This window comes from Lemur catta, chromosome 10 (genome assembly GCF_020740605.2).
Source record: "Lemur catta isolate mLemCat1 chromosome 10, mLemCat1.pri, whole genome shotgun sequence".
NCBI lineage: Eukaryota > Metazoa > Chordata > Mammalia > Primates > Lemuridae > Lemur > Lemur catta.
The window spans coordinates 5,784,114-5,806,412 of NC_059137.1; the positions used below are offsets into that span (position 1 = coordinate 5,784,114).

The 22,299-nt window shown below is 60.1% G+C and overlaps 1 protein-coding gene across 1 annotated transcript in view; it reads right to left on the reverse strand.

The window, feature by feature from the left end:
* HMCN2 (hemicentin 2) overlaps nt 1-22,299 on the reverse strand; it is a 139,035-nt gene that overhangs the window by 38,196 nt on the left and 78,540 nt on the right. Inside the window, 23 exon segments of the mRNA XM_045563742.1 lie at nt 492-694; nt 1,340-1,453; nt 1,614-1,775; nt 2,896-2,992; nt 3,520-3,707; nt 4,048-4,161; nt 5,951-6,169; nt 7,618-7,768; nt 8,145-8,287; nt 8,779-8,892; nt 9,010-9,183; nt 10,356-10,547; nt 11,503-11,589; nt 12,040-12,153; nt 13,279-13,396; nt 13,398-13,447; nt 14,865-15,146; nt 15,894-16,055; nt 17,674-17,793; nt 17,945-18,041; nt 18,683-18,858; nt 20,594-20,717; nt 21,377-21,534. Of these exon segments, the coding sequence (XP_045419698.1) occupies nt 492-694; nt 1,340-1,453; nt 1,614-1,775; nt 2,896-2,992; nt 3,520-3,707; nt 4,048-4,161; nt 5,951-6,169; nt 7,618-7,768; nt 8,145-8,287; nt 8,779-8,892; nt 9,010-9,183; nt 10,356-10,547; nt 11,503-11,589; nt 12,040-12,153; nt 13,279-13,396; nt 13,398-13,447; nt 14,865-15,146; nt 15,894-16,055; nt 17,674-17,793; nt 17,945-18,041; nt 18,683-18,858; nt 20,594-20,717; nt 21,377-21,534 (3,359 nt within the window).

Sequence of the window (22,299 nt, forward strand, 5' to 3'; positions counted from 1 at the left end):
AGCAGGAGGGCCCTAGAGGGTGAGCGCCCAGGCTCTGGACCCCCGCCCTGCCTGGGCCTGCAGGTCGGCCCCTCGCTGTGGGGACGGAGCCGGGCCAGGAGAGAGGAGCCCAGAGCAGGTTTCTGGCGGAGCAGCAAATGTTCATCCGGCAGACGCTTGTGAGGGAGCGTGGGACAGACTCCGGGGAGTCACGGATGGTCAGCCAGAAGGGCTGGAAAAAGCTTCTAGATCCTGCCTGGGAAACTAAAGCAGGCAGTGGGGATGGGGCTGGCTCAAGGTCATCTTTGACCTTGACCTTGAGTGCAGGGTTGGATCTGGACCCTAGCTCCAGAGCCCTGTGCACTTCCCATATCTCCTGCCCTGAAAGCTGCTGATCGACTTCGTTTGGGGTCCCACAGGCCAAGGTGGCAGCAGCCTCCACACCCAGCCACACGCCTGCCACCTCCCTCCACCGACGGGTGCCCACAGCACCCACAGTCCGGGCTGCTCACCTGGGTGTCTGGGATCTCCAGCCTCTGCCCACCGTGCACAGCCTGGGTCCGCTGCGCCAGGACCAGGGGCTGCCCGTCTTTGTACCAGGTCACGGTCGGCTCGGGGAGCGAGTCTGTCTCACAGCTCAGGACGGCCTTGTCCCCGGCCCGCACCACAAGCGCCTCCTGGGAGCCACTGGGGGCCTGCCTGAAGGTGGGGGGAACTGGGGGCAGGAAACAGAAGAGTGAGGTGCTGCAGCCGTCCCCACGCCCTGCCTGGCCCCGCCACAGGTGTCACACAGCGGACCCAGGGGAGCTGGAGGAGAGCCAGGCCGGCAAGCCCAGGGCCCGCTGTGTGGCCAGGGACGGCAGCCTGCCTCTCTGGGCCTCGGCCCCGAGATGGGGAGGTGCTGATGGCCCTCCAGGCTGTTGCAGGCCCCACCCCGGCTGGGTTGGAGCCCTCATGGGGGCCCTAAGCCCCCTGTTGCTCCAGCAAACCAAAGTAGAGGCCCCCCATCCTCAGCTGCAGCCCACAGGCCCTGGCACAGTGTCCGGCGCACAGCAGGTGAGCACGTGCAAATGCACGAACCAGCCCCAGGGCTAGAAAAGGCCTTCCAGGAGTCTGGGCACCCGACGCTTTGGACCGGCTTTTCCCCAAGACGACCCGAAGACCACGATCCCCGCAGCAGGCTCCACGCGGAGGAGCCCGCGCTCCAGCAGGCCTGGGGAAGGCCCGTCCCGGGCCAGGCGCTGCCCCCTCAGAGCTGACTGCTGCAGGTGTCCTGGCTCCCCTAGTGCCAGCTGCCCTGCTCCTGGCCACACTGCCCAAGGAGGGGACGGTGCGGGTTGGGGGACAGGCAGGGACGTACCGAGCACACTCAGCTGCACCAGCTTCTGGTCTCGGCCGGCAGCACTGAGGGCCTCACACGTGTACGTCCCCGAGTCCGACGGCTGTGCTCGCACCAGCCGCAGCGTGTGGGTGCCTGCGGGGGTGGCGGCAGTCAGGCCCTCACCCCAGCAGCCTGGCCCAGCCCCCAGGCCTGCAGCCCCAGTCCCGAGTCCCTCTCACTCAGCCCTGTCCCAGGGTTGGGGAAGCAACTCTCTCCCCACGTGACCCCAGAGCTAGGCCTGAGGTTCACCCACCAGGCAGGAGGAAGGCCTCTTCACCCAAGGAGAGGGCCCGGCTGTCCTTGTACCACGTGACTTCGGGGCTTGGGTGAGCACGGACGTCGCAGGGGAGGGAGACACTGCTGTTGAGGATGGCAGTGACCTGCTCCGAGTTTGGGCCTGCGATTCGTGGCGGGACTATCCCACAGCCACCAGGATAGAGATGGGCGTGAGAATGCAGACCACAGCGGGGCAGAGAGGCAGACTGGGACACCAGGAGCCCTCACTAGCCCCTGGCGCATCTTCAAATGACCCCGTGCAGAAACCTCCATTTGTTATAACCATCTTTTGCACAAGAACACTGGGGCTCAGAGATCAGAGAGCGAGAGTCAGGCTGGGCGCGGTGGCTCACGCCTGTAATCCCAGCACTCTGGGAGGCCGAGGCAGGAGGATCGCTCAAGGTCAGGAGTTCGAGACCAGCCTGATCAAGAGTGAGACCTTGTCTCTACTAAAATTAGAAAGAAATTAGCTGGACAACTAAAAATATATAGAAAAAATTAGCTGGGCATGGTGGTGCATGCCTGTAGTCCCAGCTACTCAGGAGGCTGAGGCAGGAGGATCGCTTGAGCCCAGAAGTGTGAGGTTGCTGTGAGCTAGGCTGATGCCACAACACTCACTCTAGCCCGGGCAACAGAGTGAGACTCTGTCTCAAAAAAAAAAAGGAAGGGAGAGTCACTGTTCTAAGGCCACACAGCTGGTCAGTGACAGAACTAAAATATCAGTTTAGGTTTGAGTCCATGACCGTGAGTGCTCAACACTGTCTCTCTCTGTCCCTGAGGCTGCAGCTGTCCCCACATCTGGAGGCAGGGCTCACGGCCCCTGAGGAACAACGCGAATGCAGAGGCTGAGAGTGCAGACTCCGGGTGGTGAGACCCACCCCTCACCTGGGCGACCTCCCTGGGTCGTCCCACAGCTGTGAAGTTGGGCTGACCTCCCAGCTCTGCTGGAAGGAGTCTGCCTGGGAAAGCGCTCAGTCCCGTGCCAGGTACACAGCAAGTGCTCAGTAATGGTGCTGTAAGGCCTCGGGAGAGCCGTTCCAAGCTGCTTAATACCACCTGCGGCTGGCCCAGTAGCGAGCAGGGCCCCCCAACGCTCTCTGTCCCAGGATATGGCTGGCACCGGGCTGGGATCCCTGCACTGAGTGTGGCTCCCAGAGCCCAGGATGCTGGCAGCACCCAGGAGGTGCCCCTCAGGGAGGGACAAGGAACCCGCAGGGGCTGCCGCTCAGCCCAGCTCAGCCCAGCTCAGCCCAGCTCACCTTGGACCCTGAGGGTAAACAGCTTCTCGGCGGAGCCGGCCTGGTTCTCAGCCACACACATGTAGCTGGCAGCGTCAGCCACCTCTGCCGTGGAGACCTGTGGGCACGGGGACCCCGGGAGCTACTGTGAGGACGCCCCCCTCCCTCCCACCCCACTCAGGCCCCACGCGGCTCATGGAGGCCAGGAGCGGCCACCTCCTCCTGGGGCTCTGCAGCAAACTAGATGGAGGACGCCCGCCCCCCACCCCTGAAGGGGCTGCTCTGTGTGCTGGGCTCCAGGAGTCCCTGCAGCTCTGTGTCTGGACACTGGGTGGCCGGGGGTGCTGCCTGACGCCCTAAGTGCCAGGCACAGCTCCGTATGTGCCAGCTGTCATTCCCAGGGAGGGCTGCCCCGTGCCACTCTGCACTCTAGGTGTGGCACACATGCACATCCTTTCCCAGTTGTCACCTAAACCTCCAGGTGCTGTGTGTGGCCCTGTGCTGGGCTGAATCAGACCCAGGTGCTGCAGCGTGGTTTCCGGCAAAGAGCCTCACGTGGCTCAGACGTGACTGCTCCTCGGTCCCCTGACAAGCAGTGCTGGGGCGGCAGCCGCTGCCTCTAGCCCTCGCAGGGGCTGCCCTGACCTGCAAGACCTGCCCGTCCTCCAGGACCCGCAGCCGTGGGCTTGGGGAGAAGGGCAGCCCGTTCTGGAGCCACGAGATGGTGGGCACAGGGTTGCCCAGGGCCGGGCACTGCAGGCTGACGGTGCTGCTGGCGTTGACTGTCACCTCTTCCACCAGCTCCTCCGTGTCGCCCAGGATCACAGGTGGGGCTGGGGGGTGGGGAGAGAAGGCTAAGGGGCCGGCACAGGTCCCTGGGGCAGGGGTGGGCATGGAGTTGAGAGGGGCACCCGGTGCCAGGTGCTGCCTGGGCTCCTCGTGCCCTGCTCACCAAACCTCCCAGGCCCTGATGCAGCTTCTGGGGCACAGAGAGGGTTGCAATTTGCTTGACATCACACAGCCAGGAAGCTTCTAACTTGGAATTCAAACCCAGTTCTGCCTGGTTCAGAGCCTAAGCCTGTAACCCCATTAGAACGCACTCTACCTTGATGCCGGGCCCTCGTGGGCCTGCAGTCCTGAGACCACCCACACCCCAGCCCCGGGGCCACTCACTCAGCACCAGCAGCTCGTAGTGCAGCCAGTCCTCGCCCACCTCGTTGGAGGCCTTGCACGAGTACCTCCCGGCATCCTCCGCCCGCACCAAGGGGATCTGTAGGACCCGGCCTCCTGCAGGGACACGGGACAGAGGCCTGAGCTCAGGGCCAAGATGTGCCTTCAAGAGCAAGGACCCGTTCTTTCCTCTGGCGGGGACCTGGGGCACGTCCCTGCCCCCTGCCTCATCTGTGGGGTGGACCGGCCTGCCCCGCCCAGCTCGTGGGGGAGGGGAGACTCAGGTCAGAGCAGAGTCACTGCCTGCTACGTGCCGGGCGGGCCCTGGCTGGGCGTTCCTGGCTTAGCCCACGCTGACTCTGTGGGGCATGTGCTGTAATATTCCCATCTTACAGAGGAGAAAACTGAGGCTTTGCAACCACGCCCGGCAAGAGAGCAGCAGCTGCCGGCTCAGGTCTAGTGCTGCCGTGCTGAGCCCAGCTCCTCCGTCAGGGCCGAAGGGAAGGGGCAGAGAACTGGGCAAATGTCTGGCCAGAGGCTCTTGGGAGGCCAGGTGGCGGCTTCCAGGTCTGTGGGGGACTGGTGGGTGGTGGGGGAGGCATCGCCTGGGACCCTGTGATCAGGAGCCAGCCAGGGCCCAAACCTGGCATCCCTGGGAGCTGGACTTGGTCCGGTGGGGACTGCATTAGGGTTGCCATGTGCTCAGGATTCTGGGCTGGTGAGAGCTGGCTCAGACTGTGGGTGGCATGGCCAGGGTCACACCAGGGACTTGCCACCTACAGAGCCCAGGGACAGTGGCCAGGATCGGGGAGGCAGCGGCCATGGTAGGGGGCCCATTGATGTTTCAGGTTAATTTATGGTCTGGATCAGAATTCACGTCAGCTTGTGACCATGACAGCTGTGTATTCAGAGTTAGGAGTCAGTGGCCAGGGTCAGAGGTCAGTGGTGGGGTTGGGGCCCAGTGGGCCAGGCCTGGGGTTCAGTGGCTATGGCCTGGGTTCAGGTGAGGGTTGGGACCAAGCCCTGGTCAGGGTCTGAGTGACTGGACTGACTATGCACCCAGGGTTTGGGGTCAGTATCAGAGGTCAGTGGCCAGCGTAAGGGTCACTCCAGGGATTTCCAACAGGAACAAGGTGCTTGCAGGCAACATGCCTCTCCTGGAGCTCCGCCCGCCGCCTTCTCTGTAAGCACCGCGGTACAAACCCTGGTACGACTGTGCCCGCGGGAGGCCCGTGCCACTGAGCGCTGCTCCCAGCAGCCAGCCCCACCGCTGGCCCGGGCCTGGCAGGACACGGTGCGACTCCTAAGCCGGGAGACACCCAGCATCCCTCACGAGACTCAGCTGGGGGAGCTGGGTGGGCCGGCCAGGGATGCCAGGCGTTTCTAAGTCCTACCCCTGGAGCCTTTTAATTCAAAACCACCCAGAAAAAGGTATTCTAAAATAAACGGTTAATTTAAAAAATTAAATAACCTTAAATGACTATTTAAAGTGGTAAAAAGAAAAAATAACCAGACACATGAGCTAAATAACCACTTTACAACATCACATGAGTGTGGTCTTCCAAGCCCGGCAAGAGCTTCGGTGGCTGGGGTCTGCGCCTGGCTGAGGATTTAACAGGGAGCCGACTCCCCTGCAGAGAAGGTGGCAGCTTTGCCGTTCATTTCAGGACATCACAGATCTCGAGGCCCAGAGGTGGGCACGGCCCAGGGTGAGAGGCTCTGCTCTAAAATCCAGAGGCAGAAGGCAACCCAGTTCTTGCCTTCAAACAAGCAAAGAACTTGTAGCCCAGTTTACAAGTGGCAGCGAGGGTCCAGAGCAGTCATGCACGCTGCCTGAGGTCACACAGCAGGCAACACACGGAGGAGAGCTCAAAGCACCCAGCGTCCTCACGCAGCCCTGGCCCACCTTGCAGCACAGTCACCCCATCCGCAGCTGAGAGGGGCTGATCCTCCCTGTACCAGGTGAGCTCCGGGGCTGGGATGGCATTGGTGTCACAGTACAGGTAGGCCGGGCTGTTCTCCACGATCTCCCTGTACTCCATCACCTCGCCCCGGGCCTCCTCCTCCCGGGACAGCATCTGGAAGTCTTCACTAGCATCGCCTACCTTCTGGAACATGGGGGGCACTGGGTGGGGAGACAAAGCCATTAGGAAACATAGCAGAGGGGTGGGGGTGCTCCTCTGCTCACAGAGACTCCCATCCCAGCCTCCCCTGGGCGCGGAAGTCCACCGTCCGAGCCACTCCCTTAGGTCACGGCATGTCTTAAACTCACTCCCACCCTCAACTGGTGTTTATTAAGCAACTACTATGTGCTGGGCACTAAGGTGAGCCTCTGGTCCTATGGAGCTCATGTCTACTGGGCCCTAAAGGGTCTTTGCAACATGGAAATATCTTTGGGGTGGGGGGTGCAGCCAGACCCTAAGCTTTAGCCACTATTTGTTCGTCAGAGCACAGAGGCACAAAGTCATCAGCTGTTAGAACTGGGAGGGGCCTCGAGGTCTCCTGCTTTGATCACCTGTATTTTATAAAGGGTGAAACTAAGGCCCAGAGGGGCGGTGGCCTCCCCAGGTCACAAAGCCAGTTAATGACAGAGCCAGGGCCGGGGGCTGGGGGCCAGAGCACCAGAGATGAGAAAGCACACAGCCAGCCTGGAGCGGGGGCTCCTCCTGCCAGGCCACTCCAGCCTCGTGCAGCAAAGCCCGGCTCTGAGCACTCCCTGTCACTCTGCCTGCTTGTCAGCCTCCCCCGCCCTCTGCCTCCCTACCTCCCAGCCTCCCCACCTCCCAGCCTCCCCACCTCCCAGCCTCCTCTGCCCTCTGCCTCCCAGCCTCCCTACCTCCCCGCCTCCCTCCCAGCCTCCCCACCTCCCAGCCTCCTAGCCTGCCTCCCTACCTCCCAGCCTCCCTCCCAATCTCCCCACCTCCCAGCCTTCCCTGCCCTCTGCCTCCCAGCCTCCCCACCTCCCAGCCTCCCCTGCCCTCTGCCTCCCAGCTTCCCCACCTCCCTCCCAGCCTCCTTCCCAGTCTCCCCACCTCCCAGCCTCCCAGCCTCCCCACCTCTCTCCCAGCCTCCCACCTCCCAGCCTTCCCTGCCTTCTGCCTCCCAGCCTCCCCACCTCCCTCCCAGCCTCCCCACCTCCCAGGCTCCCAGCCTCACTGCCTCCCTCCCTTTCATCCTTCCCTTTTCTGAAAAGGAAAATGTCAAATGTTCACAGACGCAGAGGGGAGACTACAAGGAGCCCACGTGCTCACAATGCGCTTCCACGATTATCGAGTCAGAGCTGCTTGTTGACTCCCAGCCCAGAGCGTTCTGAAGCAAATCCCCACGTTTCCTCATTAAGTGAGAGGCTGGCAGAGGGGCTAAGGGTGTGGCGTTTCAGCTTAGCCAGACCAAATCCAGGCTCCACCACTCAGTTCTGTAATTTGGGGCCGGAGCCCGGAGCCCTCGGCCTGGGGCCGAGAAACGCCGTGGGAGGCGCGTGGGCAGCGGGCTGCACGGGAGGCCACTCGCAGCCATCACCCCACCGCTCACACCGGCCAACACCCTACCCCCAGCCCTGCTGGCGACACGCACCCTGGATGAGCACGTTGAAGTCCTGGTCATCCTCGCCAGCTACGTTGGTGGCCACGCACAGGTACCGCCCCGAATCCGAGACCTGCGTGGGCTGGATCTGGAGCAGCCGCCCTTCGCCCAGGACGCGGAGCCGCTGGCCGGGGGTGACAGGCTTGGGGGAGAGAAGGGGGGACGGGAGATCAGACACGAGGAGGCCAAAAGCACCAAGACAAGTGTACTTAATATTTTACTAAATTTTTTTAAATACAACATAAAGTGATAGGAACACCCTGACAGCTTTGTAAATCCAAAGCCGTACAACACCAAGACTGGAAGAGAAGTGCATGGGTGAGAATAGTAGAGTTTAATGTTTATGAGACTTGGTCCCCATAGAGAGTCGCATTTCTTATTAAAACATAAAGGGTTGGAAGGGCCCAGACCAGCTCTGGGGCCAGGTCCTTTAAGGGCTGCCTTTTCTGGAAGGTTCCAAGCAGGACCAGCAAGACCCAGGGGTGAGAGCCAGAAGCTGCCCAGGGGTCCCCACTCACCTGCCCGTCCTTGTACCAGTGGATGGTGGGTGGGGGCACAGCCCAGCACTCACACTCCAGGGTCAAGGTGCTGTTGACCTTGGTCTTCACTTCCTTCACGCCGACCTCCTCCAAGGGGTCGTCTTTGGAGATGGAAGGGGGGACTGAAAACCACAAGGGGGTCTGAGAGTAGACCTGGGTGAGCAGTGCTGAGACCCTGGGCTCACCCTGGCCCTGGGGGCAGCCCTGGAAATGGGGGGCTGACTCCCAAGAGTAGAGAAACAGGGACCCTGGAAGCCAACCCTTTCCTGGGCTGTCTGCTCAGAAGAGAGTGTTTGTCTGCGATGGTTGCGGGACAGGACAGGTCTGAGGCAGGGAACTTTCTGAGGCGACCTCATAGGTCCTTCCTGGGGTCCTGGGTCTCCAGCTGTGGGGCCTCTGGTGGTGGCCCCCCCAGCAGAAGTGGCAGAAGGAAGCCAGGCCTGGTGTGGGTCTCACTGCCCCCTCCTCATAGCGCCCCCAGCTGTGAGACAGGGAACACCCCAGCCCGCCCTGGCTGCCTGGTGACCGTCAGAGGAGCTGAGCCATGTGACGGTGCCCTGGGGTGTCAAGGGTGGCCCGGGTGCCTGCTGGTGCCAGCAGGTCCCCGACTCACTGAGGACTTCCACGTGGTAGTTCTTCACAGCCTCGCCCAGCTCGTTGGTGACCACGCAGGTGTACTGGCCGGCGTCCTCCCGCTGGGCGTTCAGGATCTGCAGCCCACGGGTGCCTGCTCGGGAGAGCGGCCAGGCGGCCCGCAGCTGCAGCCTCACACCAGGCACGAGCTCAGGCTCTCCCTGATGGCGTGTCACCTGTCCTCTCACACCCCAACCTCTGAGGGCATCACCTGGAAGCAGCTGGATGTTCTTGGAGGCCTCAAAAGGGGCCCCATCCTTCATCCAGGTGATGTTGGGGGAAGGGAAGGCCAGTGCCTCGCAGATCAGAGAAATGGGGTTGCTGATGGACACAGTCACCTCCTCGTCTGCACCGTCCTCAGTCACTCCCAGGATGGCCGGGGCCACTGTGCGGGGGCAGAGAGGGTGCCCGTGAACATGATCCCCAGCCCTGGGCCCAACGACTAGGAGAGCCTTGCAGCCCGGGCTCAGCCTCAGGACTGCTGTCGCTGCATTATGCAGAAGGGAAACCGAGGCTCAGTGCCGTCAGACTTGAATGCAGGCCCGGGTGACCCACAGCCCGGCTCCCCCAGCTAGGCAATAGTATGAGGGAGAAAAGCGAATAATTTCTGCCTTGATTTCCCCAACAACTTCTTAACATGTAGCCCCTCTACTAATCCAGCCAGAGCCTTCTGAGTTCTGTTTGTGTTTCTAGTTTGTACCACTTCCCGAGACGGGGAGAAAGGGTGGGAGGCCTTGTTCCTTGCTGGGTAGAGTAGCTCTGCTTTCATTGGTCTTAAAATTTCCTCTTCCAATCCCAGCAGGGGACTCTCCCTTTAACTGTCGGCACTTTTTTGTTTTGTTAATAGAGACAAGGTCTCACTATGTCCCCCAGGCTGGGGTGCAGTGGCCATTCACAGGCACCATCCCACTGCCGACTGCTAACCTGGCACAGCCCACCACTCGTTAGGCAACCTGGGGGTCCCCGGCTCCCAGGAGGTCACTATATTGATGCTGAACTTAGTGTAGACACCAATTGGCAACACTACAGCTCAGAACTCCTGGGCTCAAGCAACCCTCCCACCTCAGCCTCTCGAGTAGCTGGGACTGCAGGTGCCTGTCCCCGTGCCTGGTACCACCAGCCCTTTTAGAAACACATTTTACTAAGCTAGTCTATGCTTCCCTCATTTGATAGATTTTCTGTTTCTCCAGCCTAATGAGACAGTACGTGCACATCACCCTCAGGAGGCACCACCTGGACCCAGCACCCTGGGGCCTGGCATCAGCCACATCACCTCTCTAAGTCTCAGAGTTTTGTTCGTGATGTGGGGACAAGCACATCTCCCATCTCCTAGGGTCACTGTGAAGATTCACCCGACCATGCCTGTTCATGTGTCTGGCCCACAATAAATGCTCAATCGATACAGCCACTATTATGATTTTTGTTGTTGTCATCAACAACGAGAAAACTTGGAGAAGTAGAAGAAAAAGAGTAGAGTGCTTTGTGGGAAGCTGTCTGTAAGGAGATGGTCTCCCTCCTGCCAGCACCAGGGGTGGCCAGGAGATGCCCAGAGCTTACCCAGGACGCTAAGCTGGAAGTGCTTGGTCTTCTCCCCTGCGGCGTTGGCCGCAATGCAGGAGTAGTGGCCAGCACTGGACAGGTTCACCCGCAGGACCTGCAGGAGGGCTCCATCTGGGGAGATGTGGAGGGCGTCTCCACCAGACAGGGGCCGGCCATCTTTGAACCATGTGACCTGGGGCTGTGGGTGGCCTATATGCAGAGGAGAGAATGAGACGATTCAGGAGGCTTTGACCAAGTTGGCCCAGGGGTCAAAGGCTACTCCCAGATGGGACAGGAGATGTGGATTCTCCATGCCAGTCCAGAGGCCCATGAAACACAGCAAGAAGCTGGAGCAGCCACCAGGCCTGGCTTACCAAGCAGTGGGCACAGGTGGCTTAGTACAGGCAGGCAAGACACAAAGGCAACCATTCAACTATCTGTACATCCATCCATCTGTCCATCCATCCACTCATCCCTCCATCCACTCATCATCCATCCATTCATCCACTCATCCATCCATCCATCCATCCATCCATCCATCCATCCACTCATCCATCCATCCACTCATCCATCCATCCATCCACTCATCCATCCATCCATCCATTCCTCCATCCACTCATCCATCCATCCATCCATCTACTCATCCATCCCTCCATCCACTCATCCATCCATCCTTCCATCCCTCCATCCACTCACCCATCTATCTGTCCATCCATCTACTCATCTATCTACCCATTCATCCACCCATCCGTCCTTCAGCCCACAAGCATTAATAGGAGACTACTCTGCCAGGCACTGGGGAAACCATGGTGGCAAGGCAGCCCTGGGCCCTCAGGAGCTCATACGTCACAAGGGCACTATGGTCCACTATGGTCAGTGCTAGGACAGGGAAGCACTGGGGCCTGTGGGAGCCCAGTGGGGTAGCCCACAGGGCCTGAGGGGCCAGCCAAGGACTCCCTATGGAGGGTCCTGAAAGCTGAGATCTGTAGTGAGGTTGGGGGTGGGGAGTGTTGGGGCAGAGGGACCTGGCACAGATTCCAAGACATAGAGACCTCAGTGGATGGCAGTGGGTCTGGGACCAGTGGGCCAGTTCCCTGGGGACCCCTCCTTTCTGAAGCTACCTTCCCACCCCTTCTGTCCTCCCCCTACACTGTGTGGCCCTTACCGGTGGCATTGCATGGCAGATGGGCAGTCTGTCCCTCGGGGACCCTGAGCACCTCCTCCAGGTCCTCGCTCTCCATCCTGGGGGGAACTGGGGGAAGCAGGGAGACAGACAGCTACTGACCAGGGTTGGCCCACTCAGGCCACAGCATCACAGAGCCGGAAGCCAAGAGCCACAACTCCTCTCTTCAGTTTCCTGCCTCGGTTTCCCCACCCTTTGTGCCTGCTTCCACAGGGCAGTGAGTTTGAGAAACATTCCCTGTGGCTGAGGGAAATAGCAGTGCCTCTGGGAAAAGACTCTGACCAGAGGGAGGCAGTTTGGGTAGTGTTGACAATATCTGCCCCCTGTATTTTGGATTGGCCCTTCTGTTTCTGGAAAGTTCCACGGCAGCCTTAAAACAGAGGTTTCTGATGAAGCAAAGAAAACAAGGCTTAGTTTCTCCCTCCCCTTCCCTGAGCCAAGTCCTGGGCCTCACCTCCAGAGGCTCCCAGGCAGGAGGGGAAGGACTCACGGGCCCCATGAGAATGGGGTGCAGCGTACCCAGGACCTCCACGCTGAAGTTCCTCTGCACCACCCCAGCCACGTTGCTTGCCAGGCACGAGTAGAGGCCTCTGTCTCGCTCCTGCACCCGCGTCTTCCTCAGCATCCAGCCGCCTGGGGAGGGAGGCCGTGGGCCCGAGTGTGGCTGTGAGCAGCCTTCTGGCCACAGCCGAGCCCAGGCTGCCCCCCAGGAAGATGCGTTATAATTAGATGGGTATGCATCTGCCTCCCACCACGTTCCACTCCTCAGATGGGGAAACTGAGGCTCAGGAGGGTAAACGAATGGAGCTTCCCAGAGATTAGATGTGCACCAGCATAAAGCTGAGGACCCTGCTCTAGCAAGAAGGATCTGCTACCCTGGCCTCCCCTGCTCTGAGCATTGGCTGGGGCTAAAGGGACAGCAGTGGGCTATGCGGTCAACAAGGCAACCCCCACTCTACTCTGACGACATGGTAAAAGGCCTTCTTCTCCCAAGGCCCTCTCAGAGGGACCCAGGGGTGTCTTGAGACCAGTCTGAGGAGGGCAGATATACAGGACACATGCCATCACTGCTGTTCTTGCACCCAAGGCAGACATCACTAATTGATTGCCACTCTACTTTCTGCTGGGCCCAGATGTAGTCTCTCAATTCATATCTGTACCTGGCATGTGGCAATTCCTACCAAGTGCTCAGAAGTGATGTGCAATGGGAAACATATTTGACATCCCACTGTGGGCTGCATGGGACAATTGATGGGTCACCAAGGCTAAGCTTCAGTGGGCCTTGAGGTCCCTGCAAAGTTTGGATGGAACACTGCCTCTTGGGCCTCAGTTTCCCACTTGTACACCAACAAGAAGCATCACAAACCAATTTTGTGAAGAGGATAAATACCCAGAGGAGGAGGTGCTTAGATCAGCACGTCCACGAGTTTGTTACGTTCTGTGGGATGCCATGTGCAGGAGCCAAGGGATTTTTTTTTTTTTTGCTGCAGAATCAGAACCTTTACCGTACGAACTGCCCCGGTGGGTCTCTGGGAGGGCAGCAGAGCAGGAAGCCTTTTCCAAACTTATTTAAACCTTTCTTTTTTCCTGGAGCACACACCTGACCAGTGTTTTGGGGTGTTCTCTTTGGGGACCAGCAGTTGGAATGGTTACCCCAACCAGGCCTGGCGGCTCAGGGTTAGAGGTCATGGGCATGTGAAGGACGGGGCGGAGGCCGAGCGCCTGACTCCCAGCATGCAACGCCAGCTGGTACCTTACCTGCCAACAGGTAGGTGTCCTCCCCGGGGCTGATGGGCTCCTCCCCTCGGAACCAGCGGACAGCTGGGGGTGGGACCCCGGTGGCTTCACAGAGCAGCGTCAAGGGGCTGTGCAAGGCGGGCAGTGACATTGGTCCATGGGCCCAAGTCTCCGGTGAGCTCTGGGGGCACTGGACACAGAGAAGAAGGCGCATTCAGGACGCTCCCTCCCCAGCCCCGCCGGCTGCCCCCTGCGGCCCCCAGCCCCCATCAGGAGAGTCTGGGGCAGAGGCCACGAGATCAGAGCTGCTCCCGCTGAAGCTGTGGCATCTAGAAGGGAACAAGGGGGGCCACAGGCTGGGCTTTGGAGCCAGGCAGACGCCCTGGCCTCGGTTTCCCTGACCCCTCGGAGGGCTGCTCGGGAGGGTTCAGCCACAGCACGTGCAGAGCGCCCAGTCCAGCGCCTGGGCAGGGCAGGTGCGGAGCACACGAGGCCGGGCGGAGCAGAGGCGAGCCCAGCCCGAGGGGTCCCCTAAGTCCACACAGCCAAGGTCAGCGGCAACTCTGCACTTTGAAGGGACGTGTTTGTTTTTTTTTTTTTTTTTTTTTTGAGACAGAGTCTCACTATGTTGCCCGGGCTAGAGTGAGTGCCGTGGCGTCAGCCTAGCTCACAGCAACCTCAAACTCCTGGGCTTAAGCGATCCTACTGCCTCAGCCTCCCGAGTAGCTGGGACTACAGGCATGCGCCACCATGCCCGGCTAATTTTTTCTATATATATTTTTTTCAGTTGTCCAGATAATTTATTTCTATTTTTTTTTAGTAGAGACGGGGTCTCGCTCAGGCTGGTCTCGAACTCTTGACCTCGAGCGATCCACCCACCTCGGCCTCCCAGAGGGCTAGGATTATAGGCGTGAGCCACCGCGCCCAGCCTTGAAGGGACGTGTTTGTAAAGGAAGCCACACTCCACAGGAGGTGGGGTAACTGGGTGAGGCTCCTGGGGAGTGCAGTGGGGGTGCTCCCTAAACTGATCCCTGTCCCCTCCACCTTAGCCCTTACCACTCCCTGCCTCCACCCTGAATTGTCCTCCAGGCAAACAGCAGGAGCTCAGTAAATGACTGGAATGCACAAGACTGCTCCAGCCACCCTCTGCCTGGCACACGCTCCCCCCTCACCCGGCAGCTGCCTAACTCCTGCTCAGCCTTTACGGTCCAGCTTAAAGGGCTCCTGCTCCAGGAGGCTGCCCTGACCCCCCACGACAGTGTTCAAGGTCCTCCTGGTGTCCCGCAGGGCACTGAGCTCTCCCATCACATGCCGGTCATGCAGGGTAGAGACTGCCGACTTCCCCAGTGCCCGGAACAGAGTAGGGGAACAGAAACACGAGAGGGAGGGAGGGATGGAGGCAGATGGGGGAACTCAGTGCCATTTGGGACCAGTTCTGACCTTGGGCGGCTTCCCCCGATGGCAGCTCTCGTCAGAGCCTGACTCCAGAAAGAACAGCAATGTCCCCTGGGGCAGCCTGGGAGCTGTGCCTGGAGATTCACCCAGCCTCGCCCTCTCCAGTGCCCCCCGACACAGTCCCCTGCCCTCCAGCCAGCTGCGGTCCTCACCCAGCACGGAGAGTGCAAACCTCCTCTCCGCCCTCCCGGCCACGTTCTCGGCCACGCAGCTGTAGCGTCCGGCGTGGGCAGCCCGTGCCTGCTCCACGTACAGGCTCTGCCCTTGGATCTGCAGCCGCAGGCCAGGCTCAGCGCCCACAGGCTGGCCGTCCCGCTCCCACGTCACCGTTGGAGGGGGTTTCCCTGTGGCGTTGCACTCCAGAGTGGCTCCCCGGTCCTGGACCACGGAGATCTGCATGGGGGGCTCCCAGGGCCCGGAGATCTGAGGGGGAACTGGGGTGGGGAGAAAGCATGTCAGGGACAGCTGCTGGGGCTGCCAGGCACCGGCACCTCCCACGCGCCTCACGGGGCACACCTGCTCCCTTTTGCCACTCACTGGCTGTGTGACCTTGGCCAGGTGACCTGACCTCTCTGGGCCTCTGTATTCCTTCTCTGCAATGGGGTCCTAACGGAACCCCACGACACGCCCTGGGCATCATGGGCAGGCCTGCTACCTGGGGACAAGCTCACGGCACAGCCCTTTCAGGATTTTGAGGGTTTTTCTTCCTCAAAACCCAGAGGCTTCCTGGAGCTTCAACAGTCCTCGGGACGGGCTGGGCATGGAGCATTATCCCTGGGTGGGTTTGTCCCCAGGATGGTGACACAATTTTCCTTGGCTTTATTTTCTAGCATGGTTTTCACAAGGCTGAGATATTTAATTTCATCACTGCAGGACAAGCAGATGGAGATTTAGATTTCCATTATAGATACAAACTTCACATAAAATTTACATTTCTTTTATGTTTCCAACTGTTCCAAGATGTGGTTTTTTCCTCTGGACCACTGGGGGCACTTAGGGGTCTGCCCCCTGCACCGTGCTCAGGTTAGGAGCTGTGAGAAGCTGAGTGGACAGTGACAGGGCCAGGAATCAGAGGGATAGTGTGGAAGCAGGCCTGTCATCGCTGCTCCTGTCTTTGCTCTGAATATGTGGTGGCCTTGCCCAGCCCGCCGCTCCCTGGCCCACCCAGCCGGCTCACTCACCTTGCACCTCCAGCTGCCACTCCTGGGCGCTGCTGCCTGCCACGTTGCTGCACTCACAGGTGTATGTTCCCTCCTGGGCCAGCCGGGCCTGTCCCAGGTACAGCAGCCTCCCAACAGCCGACACTTGCTCTAGGCCGGCCCCCTCCCTGGGCAGGGGCTGTCCTGGATGCAGTGAGAAAGAAGTCCCCAGTCCAGGACATTTGCAGGGACACAAGGTCTTTCCACCTGGAGTGTTTGTCCCCCCGTCCCATTCTTGCCAATTCCTGTTCATCCTTCAGATGTCCACTTAGACATCACTTCCTCCAGGAAGCCTTCCTTGCATGCCACATCTGTTCCTGGCACCTCCTCTGAGCCCCAAGCTTCTCCCCATTCACTGCAGGTGCCCATCAGAATCTGCCTGGCCTGGGCCCTCCACAATGGCAGACCTTGCCTCACTTTCCCTCTGGGGTCCTTGGGGGCTCCCCAGGGTCCGGCACATGGCAGGGCTCCACGAGGCTGCTGAATGAATGGCCCGCCCACCTGGCTACAGTGACCCGAGGAAGGAGACGAGGCACCGCTACACCTGGCAGCAAGAAGACCCCCTGGAAGGGGAGAGATTGCCAACCTTGAGCCACTGCAGTAAACATGGCGGCACCTGTTTAGAGAGGAATAGACCTCGGGGCTCGGTCACAAATCAGTGCAGGACGCAGCCGGGGAGGGGACGCTGTGGCCACCTGACAGTGCTTCCTCCCTCTGCCCTGGTGCTGTCAGCCTGCCTTGCTGTTGTTCCCAAACTGCTTCCTGGTCCAGATCTCTCATCTCAGCTCCAGACATGTATGTCTCACTGTCTATTTGACATCTCCCTGGGCGTCTAACAGACATCTCCATATTAACTCTCCCCAAATGCTGGGTCCTCCCCCGACACCTACCCTGGAGCCTCCCACCTTGGTGACACACCTCCACTCCCCACCAGCTCCCATCATCCCTGACTCCTCCCTTCCTCTTACTCCCCCATCCAGCCAGCATCCCTGCCCCAGGGCCTTTGCACCCACCCTTACCTGTGCTAGTCCATGTCCGTCCCCTAAATTCTTCAAGTCTGCTTGGTCAAACGTCCCCAGCCACCCAACTGGAAACTGCAAATCCTACCCCCAGCACATCTTCTCCCCCTTCCTGGCTTTATTCTGCTCCACAGCACCTATGACCTAAAGTGCCGAGTCAGTTACTTTCTGTTTATTATCTGACTGCCCCACTGTGAGGGTGGCAGTTTGTCTGTTTTGTTCACTGCCGCGTTCCCAGTGAGTAGAACAGGGCCTAGCAGAGACAGGCTCTCGATAAACATTGGTTCAATGAAGCCCAGATATTTATTGAGCACCTATTTAGTGCCAGGCACTGAATTTGGAATTCAGCAGTGGTCAAAGTGGTGCCTCACGAGGCTCAGACTCATGCAGGAGCAGACACAGAAGGACTAAGGTAGGTGACATGGTAAGTCATCACGCAGGGGCTCTGCCAAGGAGGCCCTGCCCCAGCCTGGCAGTCAGGAAGGGCTTCCTGGAAGAAGGGATGTCTGAAGTTAGGCCAGTCCAGCTCTCACTGGTTAGGAGGGGGCCAGGGGCCCCTGTGGGCTCGGGGACTGAGTAGAGAGGGGCTGAGGGAAGCACCCTTCTGTTACCAGCACCCCACCCCCAGCGGTATGAGCCCACCCATCTCAGCTAGGCTTTGGGTGGGGGCACCCAGCTGGGACCAGGAGCAGCCCCTTTGTGCTGGACAATAAGGTGGGGCCGGGTGGGGGCCGCAATCCTACCATCCTTCCTCCAGGAGATCTTGGGGAAGGGGACGCCCTGGCATTCGCAGGACAGCCTGGCGGGTTGCCCTTCCTTCACGATCAGAGTGTGAGATTCCCCCGAGGGAAACGCTGGAGCCACTGAGTCAGAGCAGAGAGAGGATGAGTTGGGGGAGCTGGGATGGAGAAGGCACCGGGAGGTGAGGGCAGGTGGAGGGCTGTATCCTGGGACCCGATCAAGGCAACACCCCCTGCAGGGGCTGAGACCCAGCCCAGCCCAGGAGACCCTCACCCCAGATGTTCAGGTTGTAGTGTTGCTGGGAGCGGCCTGCCTCATTCAGGGCCTCGCAGGTGTAGCGGCCTGCATCCCACACCTGCGCCCTGTCCACCTGGCCGAGAGCAAAGACATGCCATTGGCAGGGGAACACAGATGGGCTCACCCCTGGACAGCCTGTGTCACCCGAGGTGCGTCACGTTGCCTTGCTGGCCAGGGATGGCAGCCCTGCTGTCTGCCCACTCCATATCCGTGACCCACACCTGCTAAGGGGGGGGCACCGGGCTGGGTCAGACTCGCTCCTGCCTTTGACCTGCTCCCAGTCTCTCTGGAAAGTCCAACAGGACGGGCCAGAGAGAAGGTGGAGGAGGAAGGATGGTGGGGGTGGAGGGGACCTTCCTCAGGGGCTGGATCCTGGCACAGGGGTGACAGGGCTAAGCTTGGCTTTGAAGAATGAGGGGAAAGTAGGGGAAAGCAAAGGCGGTGCTGCGGATTGGGAATGACCACATCACAAGCTGTAGAGCAGTTGGGGGAGGAGGAGCGGGCTGGGGGGGAAGGTTCTCCCCAACAGCTGGAGCTGCTCAGCTGTGTCGGGGGCCCTGAGGCCTCAGTGCTGGGCTTTGTTCCCCATCCCCTGGGGGAGCCTGCAGGTCACCCTGAGCTGAACTAATGCTTGCAGGGTGCTGGGGCACCCACAGACCCTGCCCTACTCAGGGCCCTGGTGGAGGCCGGGCAGCCCCCCGGGGGGCCGCTCACCTCCAGTACCGCCTTGTCTGCAGAGAGGCGGACGCCGGGCCGCAGCTCCAGGGGACGCCCGTCCTTCCGCCAGCTCAGCACGGGAAGGGGCACAGCGTGGCTCCGGCACTCCAGGGCCACGGACTCGTTGGCCACAACGGACACATTCCGCTCTTCTCCGAGGATGCTCGGGGGCACTGAGCGGGTAGGAGAGGGGCTCTCAGGCACATGAGGGGCTGCTGGACGAGGCCATGGCGCATGTCAGCCCCAGCCACTTCCAGGCACCAGGCGCAAACGCCAGGGGTGGGGAGCCACCGTCAGGACCAGGGCCCAGCCCAGTGGGCTCACAGCCCTGCTTCAGAAGGAGGCCCCCAGACCTGAGTAGGATGGACGGATGGTGACAATATCCACATCCTGGATGTGACACCATCCTAGAGTTCTGCAGGATGTTGCCACTGAGGAAAGCTGGGGAAGGGGACGCAGGACCTCTCTGTAACATTTCCAACAACTGTATGTGGACCTACAATTACCTCAAATTTTTATTTTACTTTATTTTATTTAATTTATTATTTTAAGACATGGTCTCGCTATGTTACCCAGGCTGGTCTCAAATTCCTGGGCTCAAGTGATCCTCCTGTCCCAGCCTCCGGAGTAGCTGGGACTGCAGGCTTGTGTCACCATGCTGGCTTCTCTCAAAAGTTTAAATCACACCTATAATCCCAGCACTCTGCGAGGCAGGGGCTGGAAGATCGCTTGAGCCCTGGAGTTTGAGACCAGCCTGAGCAAGAGCCAGACCCTGTCTCTACCAAAAATAGAAAAAGGAGCCGGGTGTGGTGGCACATGCCTACAGTCCCAGCTACTCAGGAGGCTGAGGCAGGAGGATTGCTTGAGCCCCAGAGTTTGAGGTTGCAGTGAGCTATGATGACGCCACAGCACTCTAGCCCAGGTGACAGCGAGACTCTGTTTCAAAAAAAAAATTTTTTTTCAAACATTTAATTTTAAAGAACTTTAAAAGTAGGTCTTAGAACCACCTTCCCCCACGTCCCCCCACTGAGGTAGGACGACCCAGTGCAGCTCTGCGGGGAGGAACACAGAGCCAGGTCGGACTCCCACCGGCGTCCTGCCTTCACCTCCCGCTCACCGTGCGAGGCCCTGGAGCCGCGACTCAGCCCCCTGGGCCTCGGTCTTCATCTGCAAAATGCACCCTGTGGGGCTGCATGGGGCTAAATCCAAGGTACAGGTGGGCACTTGGGCACCGGTGCCCGTTCACCACGGCCCCGGCTCCAGGTGAGGAAGGGTCTGGTGTCGGATGCCTCCTCCCTCCCCACCGAGGCTCTGCCCCTCCCGGAGCTGCTCCCGGGGCTGCACAGAGCCTCCCCACACCCACTCGAGGAAATGAGAAACTAACAGCCACTGTAACGCCCACTGAGCTCAGTGAACCCCCACAACAACCTCCCAGGGGGTGTCATTTCACCCCCCATGTTACAGATGGAGAAAGGAGGCTCAGAGAAGCAGAGTGACGAGTGCCAGGTCTCAGAGGCAGGATCCGAACCCCGTGTCCCTGACACCCCAGAGCCAGTGCTCCTAACCACCACCCACACTGCCGCTCCAGGCTGGACGGCTACCCCAGGGGGCCCAGGCCAGTGAGGACACTGGGCCTCCTGCTGCGACTTCACACCCCTCCCACCTCGTCCCTGAGCACGGAGCTCTGGCTGTGCGGCCGCCCGCCTGCCCCCCGCCCACCTGTGGGGGCGCTCACACTCCAGGGCAGGTCTCTGGGGGTCCACTGGCCCCCACTCGAAGGCAGCCAGCCTCAGGTGGGCACTCCTCCACCCAGCCACCCTCTCTCTTTGGGTATGGTTGGGGACACCCCCACCCCATCTTCTGGGACTGCTGGGTGGGACCAGGTGGCCTTCCCGGCCTGAGACTCACTATGGACTTGCAGGATGACGTCCCGGCGGTCCTCGCCCACCGCGCTCACAGCCACGCAGGAGTACCTGCCGGAGTCGGAGGCCCGGGCACTGGCCAAGGCGAGCACCTGGCCCCCAGGGAAGACCTGTGGCCCCAGAGGGAAGCCCACATTAGGCGAACGGCCAGCTGGTGCACACCCCAAGGGGCAGCACCCCATCTCACAAGCTGGCCCTGCTGCCGGGCACGCCTGGACAGCCTGCCCCAGACCCCTGACCCCCCCTCGATACAGGGAAACCTCGAGCTGTCCCCAGGCCTTGGGAACTCTGCCGGCTGGCAGGCCACTACGCCAGTCCTATGGTGGCACTCGCCACGTGTCGCCAGTGAGCCCTTGAAATGTGGCCAGTCCCAGTTGCAAAGGGCCACAAGTATAAAATCCACAGCAGAATTCAAATTTAGTATGAAAAGAAGAATGTAAATGTCTCATTGATAATTTTTATATTGATCTCGTGATGAAACTGTTTTGGATGTATCGGATTAACATGTATTATTAGAATTGATCTCACCTGTTTCTTTTTACTCATTTGAAAGTAGCTGTGAGAATACGTTAAATTATACAGATGGCCGTGTCGCGGAATGCGCTGTCCCCACTGGGTGGCCCGGCGCCAGGCGGCTCTGTTCACCCCTCTTGCCTCCCTGAGCCAGCACCACTTCTCCCTCACCCTAAGCCCCCGGAGCCTGGCCTCTGCTCCCAGCACCCACTGGAGGTGCCAGGAAAGTGAGCCAGGGCCACGCAGCCCTACTGACCTGGAGGCCAGGGGTCCCTGCCAGGGACACAGGGTTTCCATCCTTCAGCCACAGCAGTGTGGGGCTAGGGGCACCAGTGGCATCGCAGGTCAGCCGGACAGGGGTGTTGAGCAGCACCGGGCCTGGCAGGCTGGGTGGCAGCGTGATTCGAGGGGGCACTGCAGGGTGGGGGTGACACGGGGCACCGGCTGAGCCCTGCTGGGAGCAGAGCAGGCAGGCCCTGGCTGGGCACTCCCAAAGGAGCACACGGCCACGAGCAGAAGCACAGGACAGCCACCTGGCCACAGGCAGCCACTTCACCATCCTGTAGTGTGCCCATCCCCTCCTCTCAACACTGCTACGAGGCTTCTACACATGGGAAACTGAGGCTCAGAGACGGGAAGTCATCTGCCCACAGTCGACCAGCTAGGAAGCAGCAGAAGCAGCATTTGAACTCCGGCCTCTGGTCAGCAGGGGGTCATTTGTGATGGGGCTGGTGTGGAGGCAAAAGCCCCCGGACAGTTTCACTTCCTAACTCAGAGGCGTCAGAGGACACACTACCTTACAGGCCGTCCCTCGGGGCAGAGAATGGTCAGATGATTCCACTGTATCTGGGAAGCTTGAGCTATGATGCCCAGGGTCCCAGTCCCCTGCCAGTGACCCACTGCTCTGAGGATAAAGACGTGACCTTCCCCGTGGCCCATGGGTCCCGAGAGGTCCAGCCTCCACATGGCCACCAGCACCCCCCACCCCTGCTCTCACATGCGGTAAGCTCCAGACCCCCGGCCTCCTTTCACTCTCTCCGGTTCCCCAGGTCTCTGCAGCCTCGGCCTTGCTGTGGGTCTCAGTTTAGGTATCCAGGTGTCAAAGCTGCCCCTGGCCTCCAGGCCAGGTCAGTGCCCCATTACAGGCACTCAGTTGTACCTTATGTTTATTAGCTCTTA